Genomic DNA, 20,613 nt, shown 5'->3' on the forward strand with positions numbered 1-20,613 from the left:
TATCTTTGTTTTTTGAGCTGTTAGAGGTGGTTTTTATAATTATGCAAAAAGTAAGAAAAATTTATGTAAATACATTATAGATCAGGTAAATGTAATTACCACTTACTAAAAATTGTGTATTACTCTATAACATACGACGGACGTATTTTGTATTCTTAATCTTTATACATCATTCAACCTGCCGACTCTGGCAAGCAGATTGTTGATGCTTATTGAAAATGCATCTTGAAACTTGTCGAATTTTGAGTTGAGATCTCCATAAACCAGTCCAGGCAGCAGTTCATAAACTATATATCTCCTCATATTCTCCCTTTCCCTGTCGGGGATTTTCATGAGCCTTTCTACAACATCAACACTCTTCTTTCTCACCTCTTCTTTGTCGATGAAAACAGAGTATTTATCATGGGAGGCCGGAAAATGCCATGGATACTGATAATAAGCTGTAAAGGGATCAAACAGCACAGGGATGCAGCCAGAAACAAGTGAGTCGAAAACCGATTTTCTTGTTGGACTGTCTCCTGTAGGCTGTAAGCAGAACTCAGACTCCAAGAAGAGCTCTACAATCGACTCGGGTCGATCACATTGTCCTGATGTGCAATTCAGAAACTTGCAGTCATTGCTCGTTGACAGGCACTGCTCGATTAGTACCGACCGAATGCTGTCGGACGAACCAGGCCTTGCTGCACCAGCAAAGCTCACCAGGCTTCTCCTCTTTGATTTAATGGCTTTTAGCTGCCATGTGACTATATCATCATCTGTCTGAGGGTGGAAGTACGTTGGATGAGGTATCCCGATGTCGTTGGCGTGCCATGGTTGTCGTTCTATCAAGAGCTTGACAGGATTTTGCATCTCAGAAAGCTCTAGCAATCTAGTACCCCATGAAGACTTGTCGTTTCTTCTGAAATCCCAAGAAATCTTCCCAAGAACAAAGACATGATCCTTGCCTAAGTTCCTGTACCATGGACCCTGTGATTCAAGCCACCTTACAAGGTCTAGCGCCAAGGAATCCTTTACATCGTCCGAGACATTCTTGAAGTGCCATCTCAAGATGTCAAGCCCGCCATAGTAGGGCACATAGAATAGCCTGGCTGCGTTCTGATCGTAAACTCTGCATGGATGCTTTAAAACCCGCGCATGGAAAATGGGCTCCAACGAGTACTGATGAGTATGGTGCCAGCCTCTGCCTAGCTTGTGTATCGGCTCCCCCAACGCGTCATTGCTGAGAAATCTGCAGAAATTCTCCCAGGGGATCATATCTCCACACTGGGCTAGCAAGTCTTTGTTGAATTTCGTTGGTAGGTCATAGACATAAATCCCTCTTCCTTCACATGTTGAATTACTTGAATCTGATATCCAGGAACGATGCACTTGTAGCAGCTGTTCGACTTCCCTGAAAGCGTCCTCAAACATTTTCGCATCACCACCGTTGTCACTGCTGTCATTGACAGCAACAACCGAACTTTCATTGTCAGAATCACTAGTTTCTTCACCGTTTCCACCTTCATTTCTGAAACTGGAACTGTCACTGAGAGTAGGAACCAAACTCTTGACATCAAAATCAGCAACTTCTTTTGCACCAGTATTAACTGTGGAAGAACTTTGGTTGACTAGTGAAACCGGGATTTGAAAACCGGGTTGAGTACCAGCAGAAAGGCAATAGAGATTGCTGAGCTTCCTAGACGATACACAGAGGTGCACAACGCTACCAGAAATAACAGTGGTAGAAGAAGACCATATGTAGATGAAAACTAAGAGAAAAACTGCTGCAGGCAGTTTGAGTAGAATTCTTGCAAGAAATGAATAAAAGAAACCAAGCTCATTAGCCTGTGTTTTTTTGGACCATCTTGGTTTCTTCCTGGATACAGAGACAGCCATTTTTTGCACTTCTTTTAACAGAATTTCTTGCCTTCCTGTGAACTAAAAGCTTTAGCTTTAATAGCAAAGAGTGCGTACCCTAGGGGGATTAACCAGATTCATCGATTGAGACATGGAAGCACGTCTTCGAGAGAGTGATCTGATAATACAGGTTCTGTAAAAATAAGTATTTGACTAGCGAGTTCTGATCGTGCTGTCTGTTCATTGAATGACTGTTTGTTGGTCTGGATTAGAGAAATTGCATGAAGTCAAACTACACCTAACTCGCTGATGACTTCTGATACATAAACTTCCCATTATGCACTAATACTCAATTTGCATGAGAATTAAGACACATAACAAAACATATTAGTTTATTATTACCATAAGTCATTCACAATCCATTATTAGTTCAATGATGAATTGATGTCCATACACGGGTGTTCCATATATATCATAATCGTGTCATAATTGTTGAAGCAATGATCAGTCTTTATCAATATCATGCGAACAGGGCTAAATAATTGATAGATGCACGTATATACCTTTGCACAATATATATATAGAGTAGGGGAAAGGTAAAAGATTTACTTGCTACTGATAGTAATTAGTAAAGAACCCTTGAAGGTAAGGTTACTATGCAAACAGGTATTATTATATATAAGTTCTAGAAACATTTAAAGATAACAAACTGATACATGAAAATAGAATTAGAAACACACAACCACTAGAATTATGTTCTCTAACACGTCGATCCTGCATGTCGGGGGAGCACTACATCAAGCATTTTTAGCAGTTATTCTACAACATACTGTCTGTCCTAGCAGGAAGACGGCGGAAGAAGTTGACAGGCACTGATGGCACACGATAGCGGAATCTTGGATGCCTCATCATGAATATACCAGCCAAAGCAGCGATTACCTGGAATGGTGTGACATACAACACTAGAGCTGCAACGAGGCAGAAAGTCACGAAAATGGCAGTGGCACGCGGATCTCTCCAGCTTAACAGCGAATGGACACGTTCACCTTGGGTTGCAATATCGCCCACAACAGTCTGGATTCGACCTGCCACGCTCCTCAGCCGATCATACCTCATTCTAACCAAATCTGGATTACGGCTTGTCGGGAATGTGTCAAATTCTTCGTCGAGTTCATCAGGATGTACTGCCTCTGCCTGTGAGATCTTTGTGTTCATGTGAGGAGGATACCTTGGTCGGTATCGGAAATTCCAGACTCCTATCAGAAACATGTAAAGGAAAATTGTTGGTAGAATCAGTTCTGGGAAGGAAACAAGCATAAGGTACAACACATGCACGAGCACTGTAGTGACGGGGTTTTTCCACATGCAGATATCTCCAAACCATTTCCCAACAGCAAACAATCCAGTGAAAACTGACATCAGGCGGAAAAAGTTGGCCTTGCTTCTGCGCATGCTCCAAAGGTGCGAGTCCACGTCGGACATATATTCCACAACCTCCTTCCTAAGAGGGGGTTCTGCCCGGCCCAGCCTTGTGGCCACTATGTTGACGGCCTGATGCCTTAGCATGTCCAATTGCATCACAGTAAAAGGCCTAATGTAGTGCATCTTTGGCAACAGAGGTCGTGAGTATACATAGAGCATGTTAGCAAAAGAAGTGCATGAAAATCGCAGTGCCAAATGAACTTCCCCCATCTTCTTAACACCAGTAGGATGGAGAACCAGCAGTGGATAAGAATGTGTGTAGACTCGGCCTGTTTCAAGTGTAGATATTCGAATCCGTACCTTGCCAATCTTTAGGTCCTTGTTCCCATTTGCTCCCTTGTCACCTAGTTGGCTGTTGTCAAAAACACCAACTGTGAGTACGGTTGCAGGATCAAAGACCTCCCATGTGTACTGCTCATTGTACTTGGGGAACAAATTGTCTACAATTGTACGAGTTCGGACCCATTTGTGACCATATTTAGCCACACAATATGTATCTGATGTGCCCTTTCCATCACGTGTTTTCATGGGGTGAAGTCCCACAGCATTTAAGATGCCAAGTTCCAAAATACCAATTGGTGGTTTCCAAAGCTGTTTTGCTGTGGGGCGGAGGTCACTGCTATAATGAGTTGATTCGTCTAGAACATGGTAGCCTCCGTCTAAGCAGACTCGTAGGTGAAGCCTGCTAGAGAATTTATCTTTCTTTAATTGATCAACATCTACAGCAACTGGCTTTTCCAAGTTAAACCAACGAGAATGAATTATGCGATCATCAGCACGCCTTTCTACCATGTTTAGTGGAATAATAACCCTCCCGATTATTTCATCTTTTCCAGGAGCCACTCGATCCTCAACTGTAAGAATGAGATGGTCTTCAAAAGGTTCGGCAGCAACAAAAAACAAATCCTCATTCCACACAGGGTTAAAGTTCCGAGACTGAATTGGTTTTGTCCTCATGACTTGGTTTCCTATTTGTGCCTTCACATAAGCATCAGGGAACCGAGTCTTCTCTGATGGAATTAAGTCCTGGGCTTCAACAACATTACAACGGACGTACCATAAACGTGGTGCATGATAAACTTTAGAGCGTATAAGAGCAGAAGCAGCTGCTGAGCTGTCAATAGGTGTAGCTGCATCAGAGTGCCATGCATCAGGAAAAGCCTCATCTGCTTGAGTGCCAATCCAGACTGCAAGCATCAGCTCACCCTTTATCTTCTCGCCCTTCTTATCTTCGAGACGGTACCATTCTGGGGCCAGGGGGCTATCAGGTGGAACACGCATTGGAACCTCATTGAGGTCAAATCTGACAAAACCAACATAATCATCTTTCACAAGATCTTTGTCCTTAACAACGACTTCTAGTATAGATGCTTGCATCCGCTCTCTTGAGAAGGCAAAAACTACATTCCACACTGGATGCTGGTTCTTCTCGATGTGCTTTGTAACTCCTTTATAGTTTCCAATTCTCACCTCTACATAAGGATCTAGACTCCCAGTGACATCCATGGCAGGGAGTTCACGAGCCTTGACAACTCTAACAAACAGGAAGTGCATTTTCTCAACAAGATCATAGGTGCCTGCACCTGCCCTGTCAGTTCGTATAACACGTCCACCAACAACCCGTCCCCCACCAAGGAAAGGACTAGTCTCCTTAAGTGCATAATCAACTGGTTGTGCTGATGATGTCGAGTGCATCCGGACAAGCTTTGGAGGTATTGGTTCAGGAGCCTTCATCTCGTCGGCCACATATTTAGTCGAATGATGAGGTACTTCAACTTCTGGAGGGTGATTATGCTGTTCAGAATTACGTTTTGGGAGAGTGTAGAATGTATGCCTAGTCTCTGTTTTATGAGCTGAGTTTGAGATTGGTTTTTGAACTGACTCCGAGGGCATTTGAGATTCCTCGGCTGCAGAAACAGGGGTTGATGACTTTATAGATGGATCATCTGTGATATAAACCTTGAGGCCAAGTTCTCCCCGAACACGCGAGAAAATACCACGCTTCTCCAAAGGATAGTGCAGGACGACTGCATCCGGGTAGGGTACGAAGGAAGTTCCATTGATGCTAACTTTTCCGAGGAAAGCTCTAGATTGAGTTGCTTTGACATGATTATAGATGTAAGCATCAAGAGTTAGACAGTGAAGGATTGAAGGATCGGATATGTTGAAGTAAAAGGTCTCATTCCACACGGGATTAAGATCCTTCTCTTTGATTGTGGAGCGGTACCTCTGACCATCAAAATAAAGCTCCACAAAAGCACTAGATGAACCCTGCCCATCTTTGGGCAAAAGGTTATGAGCACTTACAATATCCACCCCAAGCTTTAGGTTTCCTACAGTCATCGCACTTTGTTAATTATCAAAAACTGCTGTCCAGCCAAAGAGAAAGATGATTTGCAGGAACCTGGAAATAAAAACAATAACACAAAATTAATTAAGATTTGAGCTTCGGAATTTTATTGCTACATTGTAGGGAAGCCGTAAAGATGGCCATAGAGAAAACTGAATGTGGAAAAAGATGTAAAAGAGATAATCCGAAACTAGCAAAGTTAAAAATGATTAATGCAAGAGCATGATAGTTTGAGGAACAAAAAGAACCAGTAATGGGAATGCTTGCAAATGCTGCATGTTCAAAGTTCAATATTTGGAATAGGATGAATTAATTTATAAAGTTAATCAGAATAGGCTGATGCAAGCTGAATATTACTTCCTGTCTTATCTTATCTTTCTTAGCTTTTAAGTACTATCTATAAAATACACAAGTTTGCTAATTCTTATCATCTAAAGTACCACAATTGCAACTAAGATGATACGTTCAGTAACATAGCTCATTCTTAATGGCTTGCCAGGACAAAGACACGCCAAAATATTGCCTATAGTAACTAAACTTTAAAAGTATGACAACCAAAAGAACATTTATTTTACTGAGAAACAAATTGATATCAGGCATTAAACGAATCTTAAACCAGTTAAACACACAAACCAATCCTGTAGGGTCTAATCTCACACCTTAGAGTGTATTTACACCCCTTCGAAGTGATGATTTTGAGCAGCTTGAGATCCAAATTCTGACAATGGATGCAGAAAAACTTCACCAAAAATAGCCGAAAGGCGAGACAGTGACTGCAGCTAAAGATATTCTGAAATGAAAACAGGAGCATCATAAGTAAACACCCATGGAAGTAGAAACCAATTAACTTTTCATTTCGGGTTCCATGCAAATCAAACTAAGTCAGTTGCAATTAATAATCCAACTCAAAGAAGGTGCTAGATGTTTCTTAAACTTAAGTGCAGAGTATCAAAAACAATTGTTTAGAGCACAAGCAGATCTGCAGAAAAAATATACCAGAATAGCTTAAACAGAATCATCCAATCAGGCCCACAAGTTAAAGTAGCATCAACAATAATAATTAAAACACAGATTGCATCCTAGTAAAGACAAGAAATGAGATCACTTTCACTAAAAAGCCCATCTACAAGACATCAGCCAAAAGTATGAAAGAAAGATATACAAGAATACCAATAGTTTCATTAAGGGGTCATTAGTATCCAGATCAAATGGAACTTACAGTACATGACTTACTCCAACAAAATATGCCAATGAAGCTTAAAATAAAAGTATAGTTAAAGGCCAAGAGTGGAGTGTATATGTAAGAAACAAAGGGGAAAATAAGAGAAAAAATGAGGTCAAATAGTTTGGCAAGAACCATGTGCTGGTGTACCTCGTGGAGAGATCTATGAGCTTAAACAAAGTATTCTTGGAATTGAAAAAACAAATAAACAAATAGAAGAAGTGGTACAAAATGCAGGTGAAGTTATATTTTTCCTTAAGTAACGCTAAAGACACATGAGCTTTATTCACATCTGATGCCAGAAGTGAATATACTCCACAAAGCACTAAAGGGCAAAGCGTTTTCTCCATCTTCTCAGAGGAAAAAGAAAAGAAATATATCAAGAAATGCAAACATAATCACAAAAAGAAAAGCCATAACACTTTAATCATGGCAAAAAGACTCCATCTTTGAAATGATTACAAGCTGACAGATAAAAACAACTTTCAGTAACATAATGAACAGAATGACGGATAAGCATCCGGCAAAGAGAAAACTTTGAATAAATTAAGATCTTGTGGCCCGGAACAATAATTAAGCAGAAATATGTGTTTGTGCCTGCATCAGTGTGAAAATCAAGAAAAATGAGATCTTTTCTTCCGGGAATGAAAATCCATGAAATGTTTGCTGAAATCTTGAAACAACCAGTGTTCTTCATTCAGAATCAAGCAAATGGGGTACTTAAAAATGAAATGGCCATTGAATGATACATCAAAAGAGTGCAAAAAAAGATGCTGGCTTTGTCGAGTCCTCCTCCTGGAATCAAAGACCCGAAGAAAGAATTAACTGTTCTTTCTTCTTCTTCTTTTTTTTTTTTTTTTCCTTCTGGCGTTTCAGCAGAAAACTTGATAAAATTTCCACCACCGCTACACAAAGGTTTAAAGAAAAGACACACACACACACACTCACTGTAAAGAAGATGAAATGGGCTAGAAGCAGTAGAACAATGTAGCAACGGCAAAGGACTGGAACACTCTCATCTTGCTTCCTCCCATTTATATATATATCATCTGTATATGGGTTTGGGGACCTTTTCCGGGGGGGGGGGGGGGGGGGGGGGGGGGGGGGGGAGGTGGGCTAGAGGAATGTTCAGATTAGTTTGGAGATGGAGATTATTACATACACCATCATTCTTGGTCAAAGGTTTTTCACAATTTCTTGGGGTTATATTACATGTAATAAAAATCTTAATTTTAAAAAATCGCCTAAATAAGGAAAAAAAAAAAAGACGGTTACTCCCAAAAAAAAATTCTTACCCAATGGGTCGAATTAGATTTGTTCAACCAAATTAATTATATTGTAAGAATATTCACTTATTATATAATTAATTTCAATACAATTAAATTCAATTCGAGCTATAACTTCTCTTTATCCCGTAAGTATTTCTAAAAAGAGGTAATTTACTTTTCCTGTATTTCATCTCACATAACAAAATTGGTAATTGATTATAATTTCGTATAAATATTGTGTCATTCTCACTTACTAATATAAAATATAGATACTGAATTAATTTCTTCGTCTGTATTGAAACACATTCAATTTCCAAATTATATACAAAATTATATAATTATATAATTTCCAACAAGTTCCAATAATCCAATAGCATAGTTCATGGATAAGCATTTAATTTTGATATAAGTACCAAAAAATAAAAGTAAGTTTCCAGGAGTTGTTTACTCTTGTAGCTGAAATAAATAATTGATAAGTTTTGATTGAACAATAAAATTTTTATTTGGTACTTATTTAATTAGATAAAATGTAAAATAAGATCAATTTATACTATCATACTTTTAAAATCGAATAAACAATCTGAGTTTATCTCGAGCTTAATGAATTACTAACAAATTTTTATTTTATTTTTTCGATAATATAAATTTTATGAAATAAATAGTAGTATATCAGTACAATATAATATAAAAGGCTAAACAATCAACTCGATAAATCAAAAGATACGTCGTAAACGAAAAAGCGCATAAATACTAATAGTTTGTTCAGATGATAACAAACTATTATTTTATATAATAAATCATAAATAAAATTGGATGGGATGGCTTGGGGACCTTATAAATGGCACCATGAAGGACAAAGGACAAAAGTACATTTCACAAAAAAGCTCTTTCTTTCCTATGTATTAATTAATCAATATTACAAGTTTGAATTATATCTTGTATTATATATTTAATACACTCTATTTAACTATAAAAATATTTTGAATTACATATATCCATGATATATATTTAAATATAAAAATATATTATTACTATTATTGTTGTCATTATTATTATTATTATTATTTTAAACAAAATAAGAGGCAAAATGCATATCCTAGTTCTTACATTGGAAAGAGAAAAATCTTATTTGGGCCCTCGAAGTTATAAAATATAAAATCAAAGCGGTCAACATGTCATATCCATCAACAAATGTTTTTTAATTTTTTTTATTGTTTATTTTGGTTCCCACTTTAGTCATTATAGCTTGGAAAAATGAACCTTGAATTCCACCTTTTTCATTGACAACGACACAATAGACCAACCAATCTTTATAACCTGATTTTTAGCTGATAATTTATCTATACCAATATAAAAAATAATGCCTTCCACTCATAAATAATGATTAAAGATACTATCGTACTATTTTTTTGTAAAAAATATTTGCGTGAAAGTAATAATAGTCGTACCGTAATCAAAATCATTGTGGAGTACTTATAGGATCAAATATGTATACTTGTACGGGTCCACATGATATAATTTTTAATTTCCAAATACAAAATCATAAACGATTTGATTTCGAATTAACGGATGGGACTGGGTACAATTATGCTCGAACCACAAATATCCAATAATATCCAAATCTTTAAAAGGGTACAAGCTTAAACTTTGTTTTATTTTTATTTCACCACTTAAACAAAATTACAAAAAAAAAAAAAAAAACATCCAAAGGGAGCATTGAGTGGATGATTAATGGTATAACATATGCCCAAAGTAAACAAAAATTTCTTTTTATTTTATTTTCAAGAATGTGAATTCAAATTGACTATTCATGGGCGTTATCACATCTTTTGATCATGCAAAAATTTTGGGAAAAGAAAAAAGGATAAAGCAATGAAGACTTTTGCTAGTCTCAACCTCTTTTCTAGGTCAATATGCCCATACTTGGATTTACTAATATTATTTCTTTTTTTTAATAAATAAATGATAATGAAATGACAATCAACATAATAACATTCTTTAGAAATAATTGGAAGGGTTTGTATCGTTATGAAATATCTGAATTGAGTCAGTTATTTCTCAAAGATGAGCTCGTCATCACAACCCCATCAAAATACAGATCGAACGAAAATTACTGTTTACATATCAATCGTGAATATACTAATATGAATATCTGCAGAACGATGTTTTTCGAGAAGTTATTAATTATAGAAAAAAATAATTAAAATATAAAATTTAAGAGTATTTGAAAATACAAGTTACAAGTAGATAAAAAGATTGTTACGATGGTGTTTGGTATAAAAAAACACAAATTTATTGATTTTTATTTTTGTATTTAAATACTCTCAATTTTTATTACAGCTAAATTCACAAAATTTTCTACAACTTACTCTTACCATAAAAATAAAGCTTATTCCAAATACCCCTAAAAAAATTTATATAATTACAAACACCTCAACTTAACTTAAATTCAACCAAAAATTCCTAAGTACTTTAAAAGTAAGTTTTGCTACCATCCCCTAAATCATTCGGATTGATAGATTTGAAATTTTTAATTTCAAGAATTTCAGATTCAAAATAACAAATTCATCAAATTTATTTAAGTAATTCAATATTGCAAAAAAAATTAAAAATATATTTTATTATCTGGCTATAAATTTAAAATTTATTTAATATAATTTGATTTAAAATACTTTCTCCAAATTCAAATCCAATTATTAATATAAACATAGTCTTATGGAAGTGGGGGTGGGGGGAAGGTGAAAGTGTAATGTTAGTGGTGGGGCAGTAACATAAAAAGTAGAAAAATATGGGGACATGAAGTAGTAGTGTAGTGTGGAAGGGTGAGACTTTACAAATTTGGCATTTTGCTTCAATTAATGTTGTGATGGGAAGTGGTGACTGACTCACATTGGGGTGGGGGGGGGGGGGGGGGGGGAAGGGGGCGAAATTCATAAATGTGGCCCTCATCTTCTGTTCATTCACAAGAGAGCCCTGTCACTCTGGGGCCCACCCCCCATTGTCTCCCCTTTCGAGGCATCCTAATTTTAATTCCTTTCCTTGGAAATTTGGGGCAGTTTGCGGACCCAATGAATTTGGTAATAAGCGATATCTCTGAAGACATGGGCCTCAGCCCAACTTTACTAAGAGTGATATCGTCGGATTTGGCCCACAACACATTTATATGGGCAGTGTTCATATTTATTGCATTGGCCCAACGTTGTTTGGTGTTACTCTCAAGTAGATTTTGTAAGGTTTGAAAAGATTAGTTCAAGCTCTGGAATGTGTATTGATGAATGATGTGATGAGTGTTAAGTATTGTTTTTGGAAGGGGTTTCGGAAGTTTTTGGTATAGTTTTGTAGGAGGGTAGAATTGGGCTAGGCTGAAATTAGTCTCTACTCTTGTCTCTTGAATATTTTATTTAGATAGGAGAAAAATTAATGTATTTATCCCGAAATGAAAAATACCCATTATCTAAAAACGAAACGCATTCCTCTCCCGGCCACATCCTCGTGCCAAACCACCCCACTCTAAGAAGAGAATAGCGGAGATCAAGTTGTATTTATATAGCCTTTGTGTTTTTATTTTCAGTGGCAAATGTGTTTTTAATTTTGATAAAATGAGAATATATTTTGGATTAGTCAATGAGGCCGTATTTTATATTGAACTGTGATGTTAGATCAATATATTTTAAATAAAAATACATATAAACAGATATATTTTTATTTTAATTACTATTTCTAAAACTGAAACTGAAAATGAAAACACGAATATATCCTTTAAATCCGTTTGACTTTTTTGCCGACTTTAAGTTAATTTTAGAAAATGCAGATTTGCGTGGAAGAACAAAGGGAATAGTCTCCTACTGTTACTAATTAAAAAATATGTGGTATGGATTCCGACAATTTATTTAGAATAGATAACAATAATGGAGGATTGGCCGGCAGGCGGCGCCACCATCCCCAACCCCATCGCATCACCATCCCCATTGTAAGGGAAAAAGTCAAAAAGTAATGTCCGGAGTATAGCCTAGTGACATCCGCCCTCTCTCTATATATATATATGGAAAATTTTTAATTTCTATTAATTTTGTCGAATTAAATTAATTATAAAATAAATATAATATATTTATTAAAAATAATTATACTTCCTTTTTATAAAGTTTCGTATTATTATACATAAATTTTATATAGTTTGAAAAATTATATTTAACACCCATGAGGTTTGCTGTAATCTAACAAATAAAAGTCCCTCAAAATTCACTGAATTTGTTGACGTTAACAAAAAATCAAAAAGAAAATTCTTATTTATTCTCGATTGACTTATTATTGAATTATTACAGGTTAAATAAATCTTTTTTATTATCAAATTATTCTCGTACGTATTTCTTCACTCGTTAATATATGTGAGAAGGTATATTTTCATTGTTATATGGGTATTTCAGTCTCAAAAAAATATTTAATTTGCAATAAGTTAGTAATAGTCAATCGAAAGTAAGTATCTTTTCATCAATTTTTTTTTTAGTATCAATAAATTCACTGATTTTCTTGACCAACGGGAGGACTTATTTGCTAGATGGAAACAAAGCTCAAAAGTATTAGATGTAATTTTCCAAATCATATAGAATTTATGTGTAATTACACCCAACTTTAAGGGAGATGAATGTAATTTTATCCCTATTTATTATAGAATTAATCATTTTTTTTTAAATTGTACGCCAATTACACTTACCATATAAACTAATTTGGATGAATTGGGTTCGAATTAGAATTTTTCGTAATTGTCGATTTTTTTAACAGTAAACTAATCACTTAACAAATATATTATACTATTATTGTAATGTGAATTAGAATATATATATAAATATATCATCAAGAAATTAATATATACTTTATTAATATGAGGAAATTCATACATGTGCAATTCTGCATATACTGGCCAAGAGCCTCACACTCTCAAAAAGCAGCCGCTCTCTCTGGTGTGCGTGTATGTGAGTGTGTGAAAAGTGAAGGAAAATGGAGCTGAAACTGTACGTTGATCGCATTTCCCAGCCTTCACGCGCAATTCTTATCTTCTGCAAGTGGGGTTTCTCTTCTTCCATCACTTGTTCGTTTTTATTGATTATGAACGATCCATTTTCATCTTTGTGTTAGAATTTTTAGGTGTTTCTTTGACTGTCTGATTCTTGTTTTGTTGAAGGGCAAACGGTATCGAATTTGAGGAGGTGAAGATCGACCTCGCCAAGAAGCAGCACCACTTCCCTGAGTTCGCAGGTGCCAAAGATTTCTGAGATTTTGAGAATAAAGTACTGATTTTTCTCTTACTCTTCTTTCCCTGGTTTTGTTTTCAGAAGTTAATCCCATGAAACAAGTTCCAGCTATTGTTCATGGTGATTTCAAGCTTTTTGAAAGGTACTTTGTCTACCATATTTATGCATGATTATCTGCAGTCCTCCACTTGGTTCCAGTAATATTTGATGTAGTCTGTTAGAATTTCGTGGATGTCAGGTAATGTTTGAACTTGGTTGATCTCAGTCTACGGTCATATCACCGATGATGATTGAGATGCGGACAGGATTGCGATTGTGATTGATTGATTACATGTTATTAGCAGGTCATCACTTTATATTTTGTCAATGGCATGGACAAGTTAATCACTCTTGTTAGAATCTGGACAAATTTTAAGATAGCTAGTACTCACACTGCAGGACAGGATAAGTTCAAGTTTCCTTTAATGTCTCAAAGGAGTCTTAAGAGTCCTGAGCATTAGGAATTCCATAGTTTGGCAATTTACACGAATTTAACACCAAACAATCCTAGCTTAGTGGAGCTGCGCAATTTGGCCTCATTTCAATTTAAATCCAGTTGTGAATGCCTTTAGATGAGCTGACGAGCAGCTCAAGCCCAAAAGATTGTTCTTTGCGGGTGTTTCTTGCAAGATTTTAATGCAGATTTTCACTCAGAAGAGTTTGAGTGGGCTGATATGTACCTTATCTTATCTTATGTATATACACACACACCATTTTCATTAGCAATGTCTCTGTAATCTGTTCATAAATTTGTTGTTCTCTGCAGCCATGCTATACTTATTTATCTGGCTTCTGCATTTCCTGGAGTTGCTCATCACTGGTACATTCAACCTCTTTGCTTTTACCATTAGTCTTTCGCTGAATTTCTATCACGTGATCATGTATTCTTGCGTTCTACTAGTGATTTGTGTAGAAATATGTGTAGGCACTGTGGGAGTTTCATGTGATTTTGTAAACTTGTGGTTTTGGGAATCTCGATTCTGTCTTTTTGAATTGATATTGGATTGCATCAGTTACGTATTCACATCTGTTCAGTTTATCCTTTCGTTCATATCTTATGCTGTTTTATGTCCAACGTATCTATCAAACTCATATTCTGCAGCTGTTGTTCTTTTTATGGCGCAGGTATCCAGCTGATGTACAGAAAAGAGCAAAGATCCACTCAGTGCTGGATTGGCACCACTCAAACTTGCGCCGTGGTTCAGGTGATTAATGTGCATGTCTGTAAAGTTTTCTTAAAGTTCTTGCCATTGCAAGTAAGTTTGTCACCTAGTTAATGTCAATTTGCATATTTGATCAGATGACTAATGCCTAGACTTTGCTCGTTTATCTAACTTGCTCTCTTTCTACAAATTCTCTCTTTTCAGTTGGTTATATTTTTAATACCGCTGTTGCACTAGCACTTGGCCTGCCTGCGAACCCACAAGCAGCAGCTGAAGGGGAAGAACTTATGTCAGCATCTCTTGCAAAGCTCGACTCTTTTTGGCTTGAAGGAGATGCGCCTTTTTTGCTTGGAAATTCAAAGCCTTCCATTGCAGATCTTGCTTTAGTTTGTGAAATCATGCAACTTGAGGTAAGAAAAGGGCGACCTTTGTTTTCTATACCATGCTTTGAGATCTTCTCTAATCAACAAAATATTCAACCCTGTTCCCTCCTGATTCAGTTTGCAGATGAGGAGGACCGTGAGCGTATTCTAGGCCCTCACAAGAGAATTTTGAAGTGGATTAAGGACACAAAGAATGCAACTGCACCTTATTTTGATGAAATTCACTCGATAATGGTCCCAATCAGAGAGAAGCTTAAGGAACTGAAGGTCCAAGCAAGCGAAAAATGAGCGTCAAGCAAAAATCAAATAACTCCCTAAGATATGGAAAATGTCGAAGTCTACATCGCAGGTTTTATGTACTAGTATAGCATGAATGTGTGTGTTGGCTTCTGGTTTGTATGTTTATGAGTTTTAATGTACTCTGGTCTGTGGTTAAAAGATGCATTCTGCAAATATTATCAGAGTTGTGAAGTATGAAGGAATGAAATATTTCAACTGAAATTCTTCCGACCATTCCACATCTAATGAAAATCTGTGCATTTGTAGATTACTAGTGATTGATCTTAGCAGTAGAAAGTTGGAATCTTGTGATCCGAGTAATAGCAAAATATACAAATTCTTATACTTGTAGCACGGTTCCTAGTACAATACCTATGCATTGATTTGGAATTGTTAGCCTTAGAAATCTACTCGGTTTTTCCTCTTTATCTCTAGAGCATCCAGCACCGTAGGTCTCTTGTAATTCTTCAGTAAAAGAGAGCTGCAGACAACACTGACTGAAGAGGCAGCCATGGCTCCTCCGGCAACCCATGGTGGCAACCGAAATCCAGTGGACGGGAAAAGTGCCCCTGCAGCAAGGGGGATGCTAAGGGTGTTGTACCCTAATGCCCAGAGATAGTTAAGTCGGATTCTGAAAAAGGTTTTCCGAGAGAGGTCTATGGCAGTTATGACATCCTCCAAATTGCTCTTCATCAGAACAATGTCAGCTGCCTCAATCGCAATGTCTGTGCCTGCACCAATTGCCATCCCAACGTCTGCTGCAACGAGTGCTGGCGAGTCATTAATCCCATCTCCCACCATAGCCACAACGTTCCCTGCAGCCTGCCCAGGAAACAAGTAAAAAAGAATATCAAACCAGCATTATTAGAGCGTGTAGAGCTCGATGTGAGTTACATCTACAGGGTCAGCTATTTTCAGAGGTAAATTTGTACATACTTGACCGAATTCTATTTTTAGTAAGAGATACTAGAGGGACGGAGGAAATTCTTGCAACTAGCATGTATTGTCCAAATTGCTGACCATATTACCTGTAGTTCCTTCACTTTCTCTGCTTTGTGCTCAGGCTTAGCCTCTGCAATGACATTATATATGCCGACCTCTTTGGCAATCGCATCTGCAGTTCCCTGGTTGTCACCTGTCACTATTATACTATTGATTTTCATAGATTTTAGAATGGAGATGACTTCTTTAGCCCCAGGCTTTAATGGATCAGATACAGCAAAAATTCCATGCAGCTCCCTGTCAATAGACACAAGAATTCCAGTTTGAGCGAACCCTTCGGTTTCTGCTAGCATCTCTTCAGCATCCAGTGGAACATCTACATTGTGATCCAACATCAAACTCTTGTTTCCCACAAGGACTTCTTTGCCTTGGACAACTGCCTTCACACCATGACCAGTTATGGATTCGAAGTCACGGGCTTCTGGCCAAACAGGGTTCTCTTCATCTTGCCTAGACTTTTCAGCATACTCAATGATTGCCTTGGCCAATGGATGTTCGCTGTTCACCTGATAATAGAAACACCATAGTCGACATATATACTTTTTGGAACTTACTTAAAGTGGAGAGACATTTACTAACATTTGCTTGACATGTAGGATATGAAGTACCTCGGCAGCAGCAACCAGGGAATTAAATTCTTGAAGACTAATGTCTTTCAAGATCCTGCTGCCGACCACCACTGGCTGCCCCATTGTGAGAGTGCCCGTCTTGTCGAAGACTATGCAGTTCACCTGTCAGAAAGGTTTAAACCAGTTAGTCTTGGATGCACTTCTTTCAAGTCCAGATAAGAAAAGGTCGATACTGTAAACAGACCTTATGAGTGCTTTCTAATGCCTGGCCACCTTTGATCAGCACACCTTGAGAAGCACCAACTCCAGTACCAACCATAACAGCTGTTGGAGTAGCCAGGCCAAGTGCGCATGGACAGGCTATGACCATGACTGATATGCCAAACTGAAGAGCAAGCTCAAAACTATCCATAGAAGAAGGAATCCAGGTTTTAGGATATCCATTCAATTTTCCAGCAGAAAACCAGGCAAACCAAGTGGAGATCGAAAGAACTATAACCTGCATTGTGAAACGAGCAAGAGATGATCAGTTAGAAGCAGATGGAGAAGTGTAAAAAGGTAGAGCATTTATCACATACCAGTGGAACAAAGAATTTTGACACAAGATCAGCAAATTTCTGAACAGGAGCCTTCGCCATTTGTGCTGATTCAACTAGTCTAAGGATTTGCGAAAGAGCACTCTCTGATCCAACCTTTGTTGCCTTAACATGCAGCACTCCGTTTGAATTCAGGGTTCCGCCGATCACTGTGTCACCCTTCGTTTTTGCAACCGGCCTGGATTCTCCAGTAATCATGCTCTCATTTACATGACTTTGGCCCCATGTAACAAATCCATCACATGGTAGTTTTCCACCAGGTAAAATCTTCATCACATCATTCTTTTGTATTAATTGGCTGTCTATTTCTTCCTCCTTCAACACATTTCCTTCCCTGTCTATGGTTAACAGAGTAGCTGTCTCAGGAGACAAGTCCATGAGCTTCTCTATGGCTTCAGAAGTCTTCCCCTTGGCCAAAACCTCCAGGTACTTTCCCAGTAGTATGAAAGAAATGAGCATTGAGCTGGTCTCAAAAAAATCAGTAGACTCAAAACTCGGAGAAGTTGCAGCTCTCAGAACTGAATACACCGAATAAAAATAAGCAGCATTTGTTCCCAGTGCAATCAAGACATCCATATTTGCCGATCCACGGCGCAGTGCCTTATAAGCACCGATATAGAATCGTCGCCCGATAATGAACTGAACTGGTGTTGTCAACACCCACCTCAAAATCTCCCCAATAGTAAGCATGTTAACTACCTTGATGTCCAGCCCATGATTGATAACAGGGATATACATAAACACCATGGAAATCAAGAAAACAGGAACGGTAAAGACAAGACTCCACAGAAAAGATTTATAGTATTGTTTGATTTCTTCCTCTCTGTTAGCTTCTCTTCCTCTTCTTTCGGGAAATATGACAGCCTTGGTGTTCCCCAATCCAGAGGCCTGAATAGTCTTGATGAAATCTCTTGGCCCCGTCAAGTCTGGTTCATAGGAAATCGACAGTTTCTTCAGCTCTGGCTCAAAGTGTATTTCTTGAACTCCCGGCAATGCTCTAAGAGAACTCTCGATCATTGTCATTGAACCATCCGTTTGTAGTCCATCAACCTGGAGGCGTACTTTGCACCGGTCTTCTTCCCCATTGCTGATGAGTGTGCCCTCAAACCCAACGTCTTCAATGTATTCCAGAATCTGATCATAGGTCAAGATTTTCGGGTCATAGTGGACTTCGAGTTGTTCACTAGGCAATGCAACAAGTGCTTTTTGTACTCCATGCATAGCCGATAAATAGTATTCCAGAGTCATGGAACAAGAAATGCAGTTCAGTCCTTGTATACGAATTTGGCACACTTGCGTGTATCTCTCATTTATCTCTTCTGTTATCAGTCTGGCTTGAAACCCCGCATCCTCAATTGCCTTGCGGATAATTTCCTCCTGCATATTGTCAAACACGAGAACTTCATTCTATATGGTCCGGATGATTGCTAGCTATCCAAACTTACTAGTTTAAGCATATGGTGATCACAGCTTTTCTGATCTTATATAATAAGTGATACTGAGTAAAAAACAACTGTTCATTAGACACTGAAGAAAATTCTTATTTAAATCAAATCTATTACACTCGTTATGCAATTGACATACACCCAATAAACACAAAGCAAGTGTAATAACATTTGCTGGTTGGTTTGTTGCGGCCAAATTAAAGAATCATAGGCCCCAACAACAGCAGTGACGAACTTCAAACATCACCTTTAATTACATGAAAGGCCAAATTAAACTTTTGTTAAAGTGGAATGATTAATTGTTTACGTTGTCTGCTTTACGATAAAGTGTTATTGTTCAAAACATCCACTACTCTTCTCCCAAGTTTCATTATAATACCAAGAATTATGTTCCAGTCAAGATTTAGATGTGGAAAGCATATGTTTTTGCCGGATATATTAAAGGTGACTTTATATATAGCTTTATATCGCTTCATACTTTATTTTTCACGAGCTACGCAATTTTATACTGGATATGATGAGACGGGAGTTGGGAAAATTTTTTATTTGAATCAGGTATGATTGAATTGAGCTAATCATATAATAAATGTAATATACTTATTATATTATTCATCGCTTGAATTGTGCACCAACTATTAATAAATATATTACACTTGTTACGTAAATTTTAAAATTTGATAAATTCAATTTAAAGACCATTGCACTAAATGCATCACTTGAAAGAACTCGACGGTGGACGTATAGTTACAATATGTTGCCGTAAGAGAAAATTCTAATTCAGGAATTTGAACCAATTAAATAATAAGTGCGATACAATTGACGTATGATTAACGTACAATTCAAAAAAAATAAAATACCTTTTTTTTAGATAAAAAAAAAAAATTCACCTAAACCTGAAACTAATAATAATAGTAAAAGAAACAGACCTGCGCATGCAGTTCACGGATGAATCTCAAGAGAACACACACACGCGCGGTGTGCGCGGGCTAAACAACAGTGAAACTAATAACTTACTTACATTGGCAAAAGCGGGACAGAAGACGACTTGCGCGCGGTGGTTGAGGACATCGACCGCCGCCTCCTTGATTCCGGGGAGGCGCTTGACAGCCTTCTCGACGGCGGCGGAGCAGGCGGAGCACGTCATTCCGGTGACGGAGAAGAGGGCCTTTGCTTCCGAGTCTTGGATGCATTTCTCTTCATCCGACGACGACACGGTGATGCCTTTATGAGGATGGTATCCGTGCAGCTTTCCCGCCATTAATAATCCAAAGTAGCTCAGTGTGCTTCGATTTCTATATTTCTATGTCTCTGTATGTTCTAATTCTATATTTCCACATATATATATATATAGTTGTTTGCGGCCCATCTCTGAATAAAACATTCTTTTATTATTTTATAAGCAACGCCGTGTTTGCAAATGATTAAAATAAGTATTTTTAAATTTATTCTCAAAAAATAAATTAAAAAAAAAGTGTTTTAGTTTATATTTTTTTATTTGAATTTTTTTAATTAAAAGTTATAAACAGCTTCATAGCAACTTTTTCAACCTATCAATGAAACTGGAAATATTAAATTATTTTTTATATTTTCAAAACCTTTAAATTTTTACTAAAACTAGCTTACAATTTTCTCTGAAACTTATTCCCACCACAAAAAAGAATCTATTGCAAACTTCTCTTCAGAGGGTGTTTGGACGAACTTATAAAATTTTGAGTTAATTACATTTACCA

At 37.2% G+C, this 20,613-nt stretch overlaps 4 protein-coding genes across 9 annotated transcripts; 1 reads left to right on the forward strand and 3 right to left on the reverse strand.

The window, feature by feature from the left end:
- LOC105164102 (xyloglucan-specific galacturonosyltransferase 1) lies at positions 32–2,135 on the reverse strand. The gene has a single exon (XM_011082668.2). The coding sequence runs from the start codon at positions 1,873–1,875 to the stop codon at positions 163–165; it is 1,713 nt and encodes a 570-aa protein (XP_011080970.1). The 5' UTR covers positions 1,876–2,135; the 3' UTR covers positions 32–162.
- On the reverse strand, positions 2,476–7,969 carry LOC105164103 (FT-interacting protein 1). 6 transcript variants are annotated; one of them, XM_011082673.2, is made up of 3 exons: positions 7,839–7,969; positions 6,348–6,458; positions 2,476–5,722 (listed from the first exon to the last, which is right to left on the reverse strand). In XM_011082673.2, exon 3 carries the CDS (start codon positions 5,659–5,661, stop codon positions 2,656–2,658), a length of 3,006 nt encoding a protein of 1,001 aa, XP_011080975.1. In that variant the 5' UTR covers positions 5,662–5,722; positions 6,348–6,458; positions 7,839–7,969; the 3' UTR covers positions 2,476–2,655. The 6 variants fall into 6 exon arrangements, with proteins under 6 accessions (XP_011080975.1, XP_011080971.1, XP_011080972.1 ...); XM_011082669.2 differs by having other exon boundaries at positions 6,328–6,458; XM_011082670.2 differs by having other exon boundaries at positions 6,328–6,458; positions 7,640–7,942.
- On the forward strand, positions 13,048–15,493 carry LOC105164106 (glutathione S-transferase T1-like). The gene is made up of 7 exons (XM_011082675.2): positions 13,048–13,218; positions 13,338–13,411; positions 13,489–13,549; positions 14,213–14,266; positions 14,572–14,651; positions 14,814–15,019; positions 15,110–15,493. The coding sequence occupies exons 1-7, from the start codon at positions 13,154–13,156 to the stop codon at positions 15,278–15,280; spliced, it is 711 nt and encodes a 236-aa protein (XP_011080977.1). The 5' UTR covers positions 13,048–13,153; the 3' UTR covers positions 15,281–15,493.
- Positions 15,480–20,216, reverse strand: LOC105164105 (probable copper-transporting ATPase HMA5). Its single transcript, XM_011082674.2, has 6 exons — positions 19,902–20,216; positions 17,421–18,815; positions 17,087–17,341; positions 16,882–17,004; positions 16,300–16,779; positions 15,480–16,093 (listed from the first exon to the last, which is right to left on the reverse strand). The coding sequence occupies exons 1-6, from the start codon at positions 20,139–20,141 to the stop codon at positions 15,671–15,673; spliced, it is 2,916 nt and encodes a 971-aa protein (XP_011080976.1). The 5' UTR covers positions 20,142–20,216; the 3' UTR covers positions 15,480–15,670.

The sequence above is a fragment of the Sesamum indicum genome, linkage group LG6, assembly GCF_000512975.1.
Source record: "Sesamum indicum cultivar Zhongzhi No. 13 linkage group LG6, S_indicum_v1.0, whole genome shotgun sequence".
NCBI classification, from domain to species: domain Eukaryota; kingdom Viridiplantae; phylum Streptophyta; class Magnoliopsida; order Lamiales; family Pedaliaceae; genus Sesamum; species Sesamum indicum.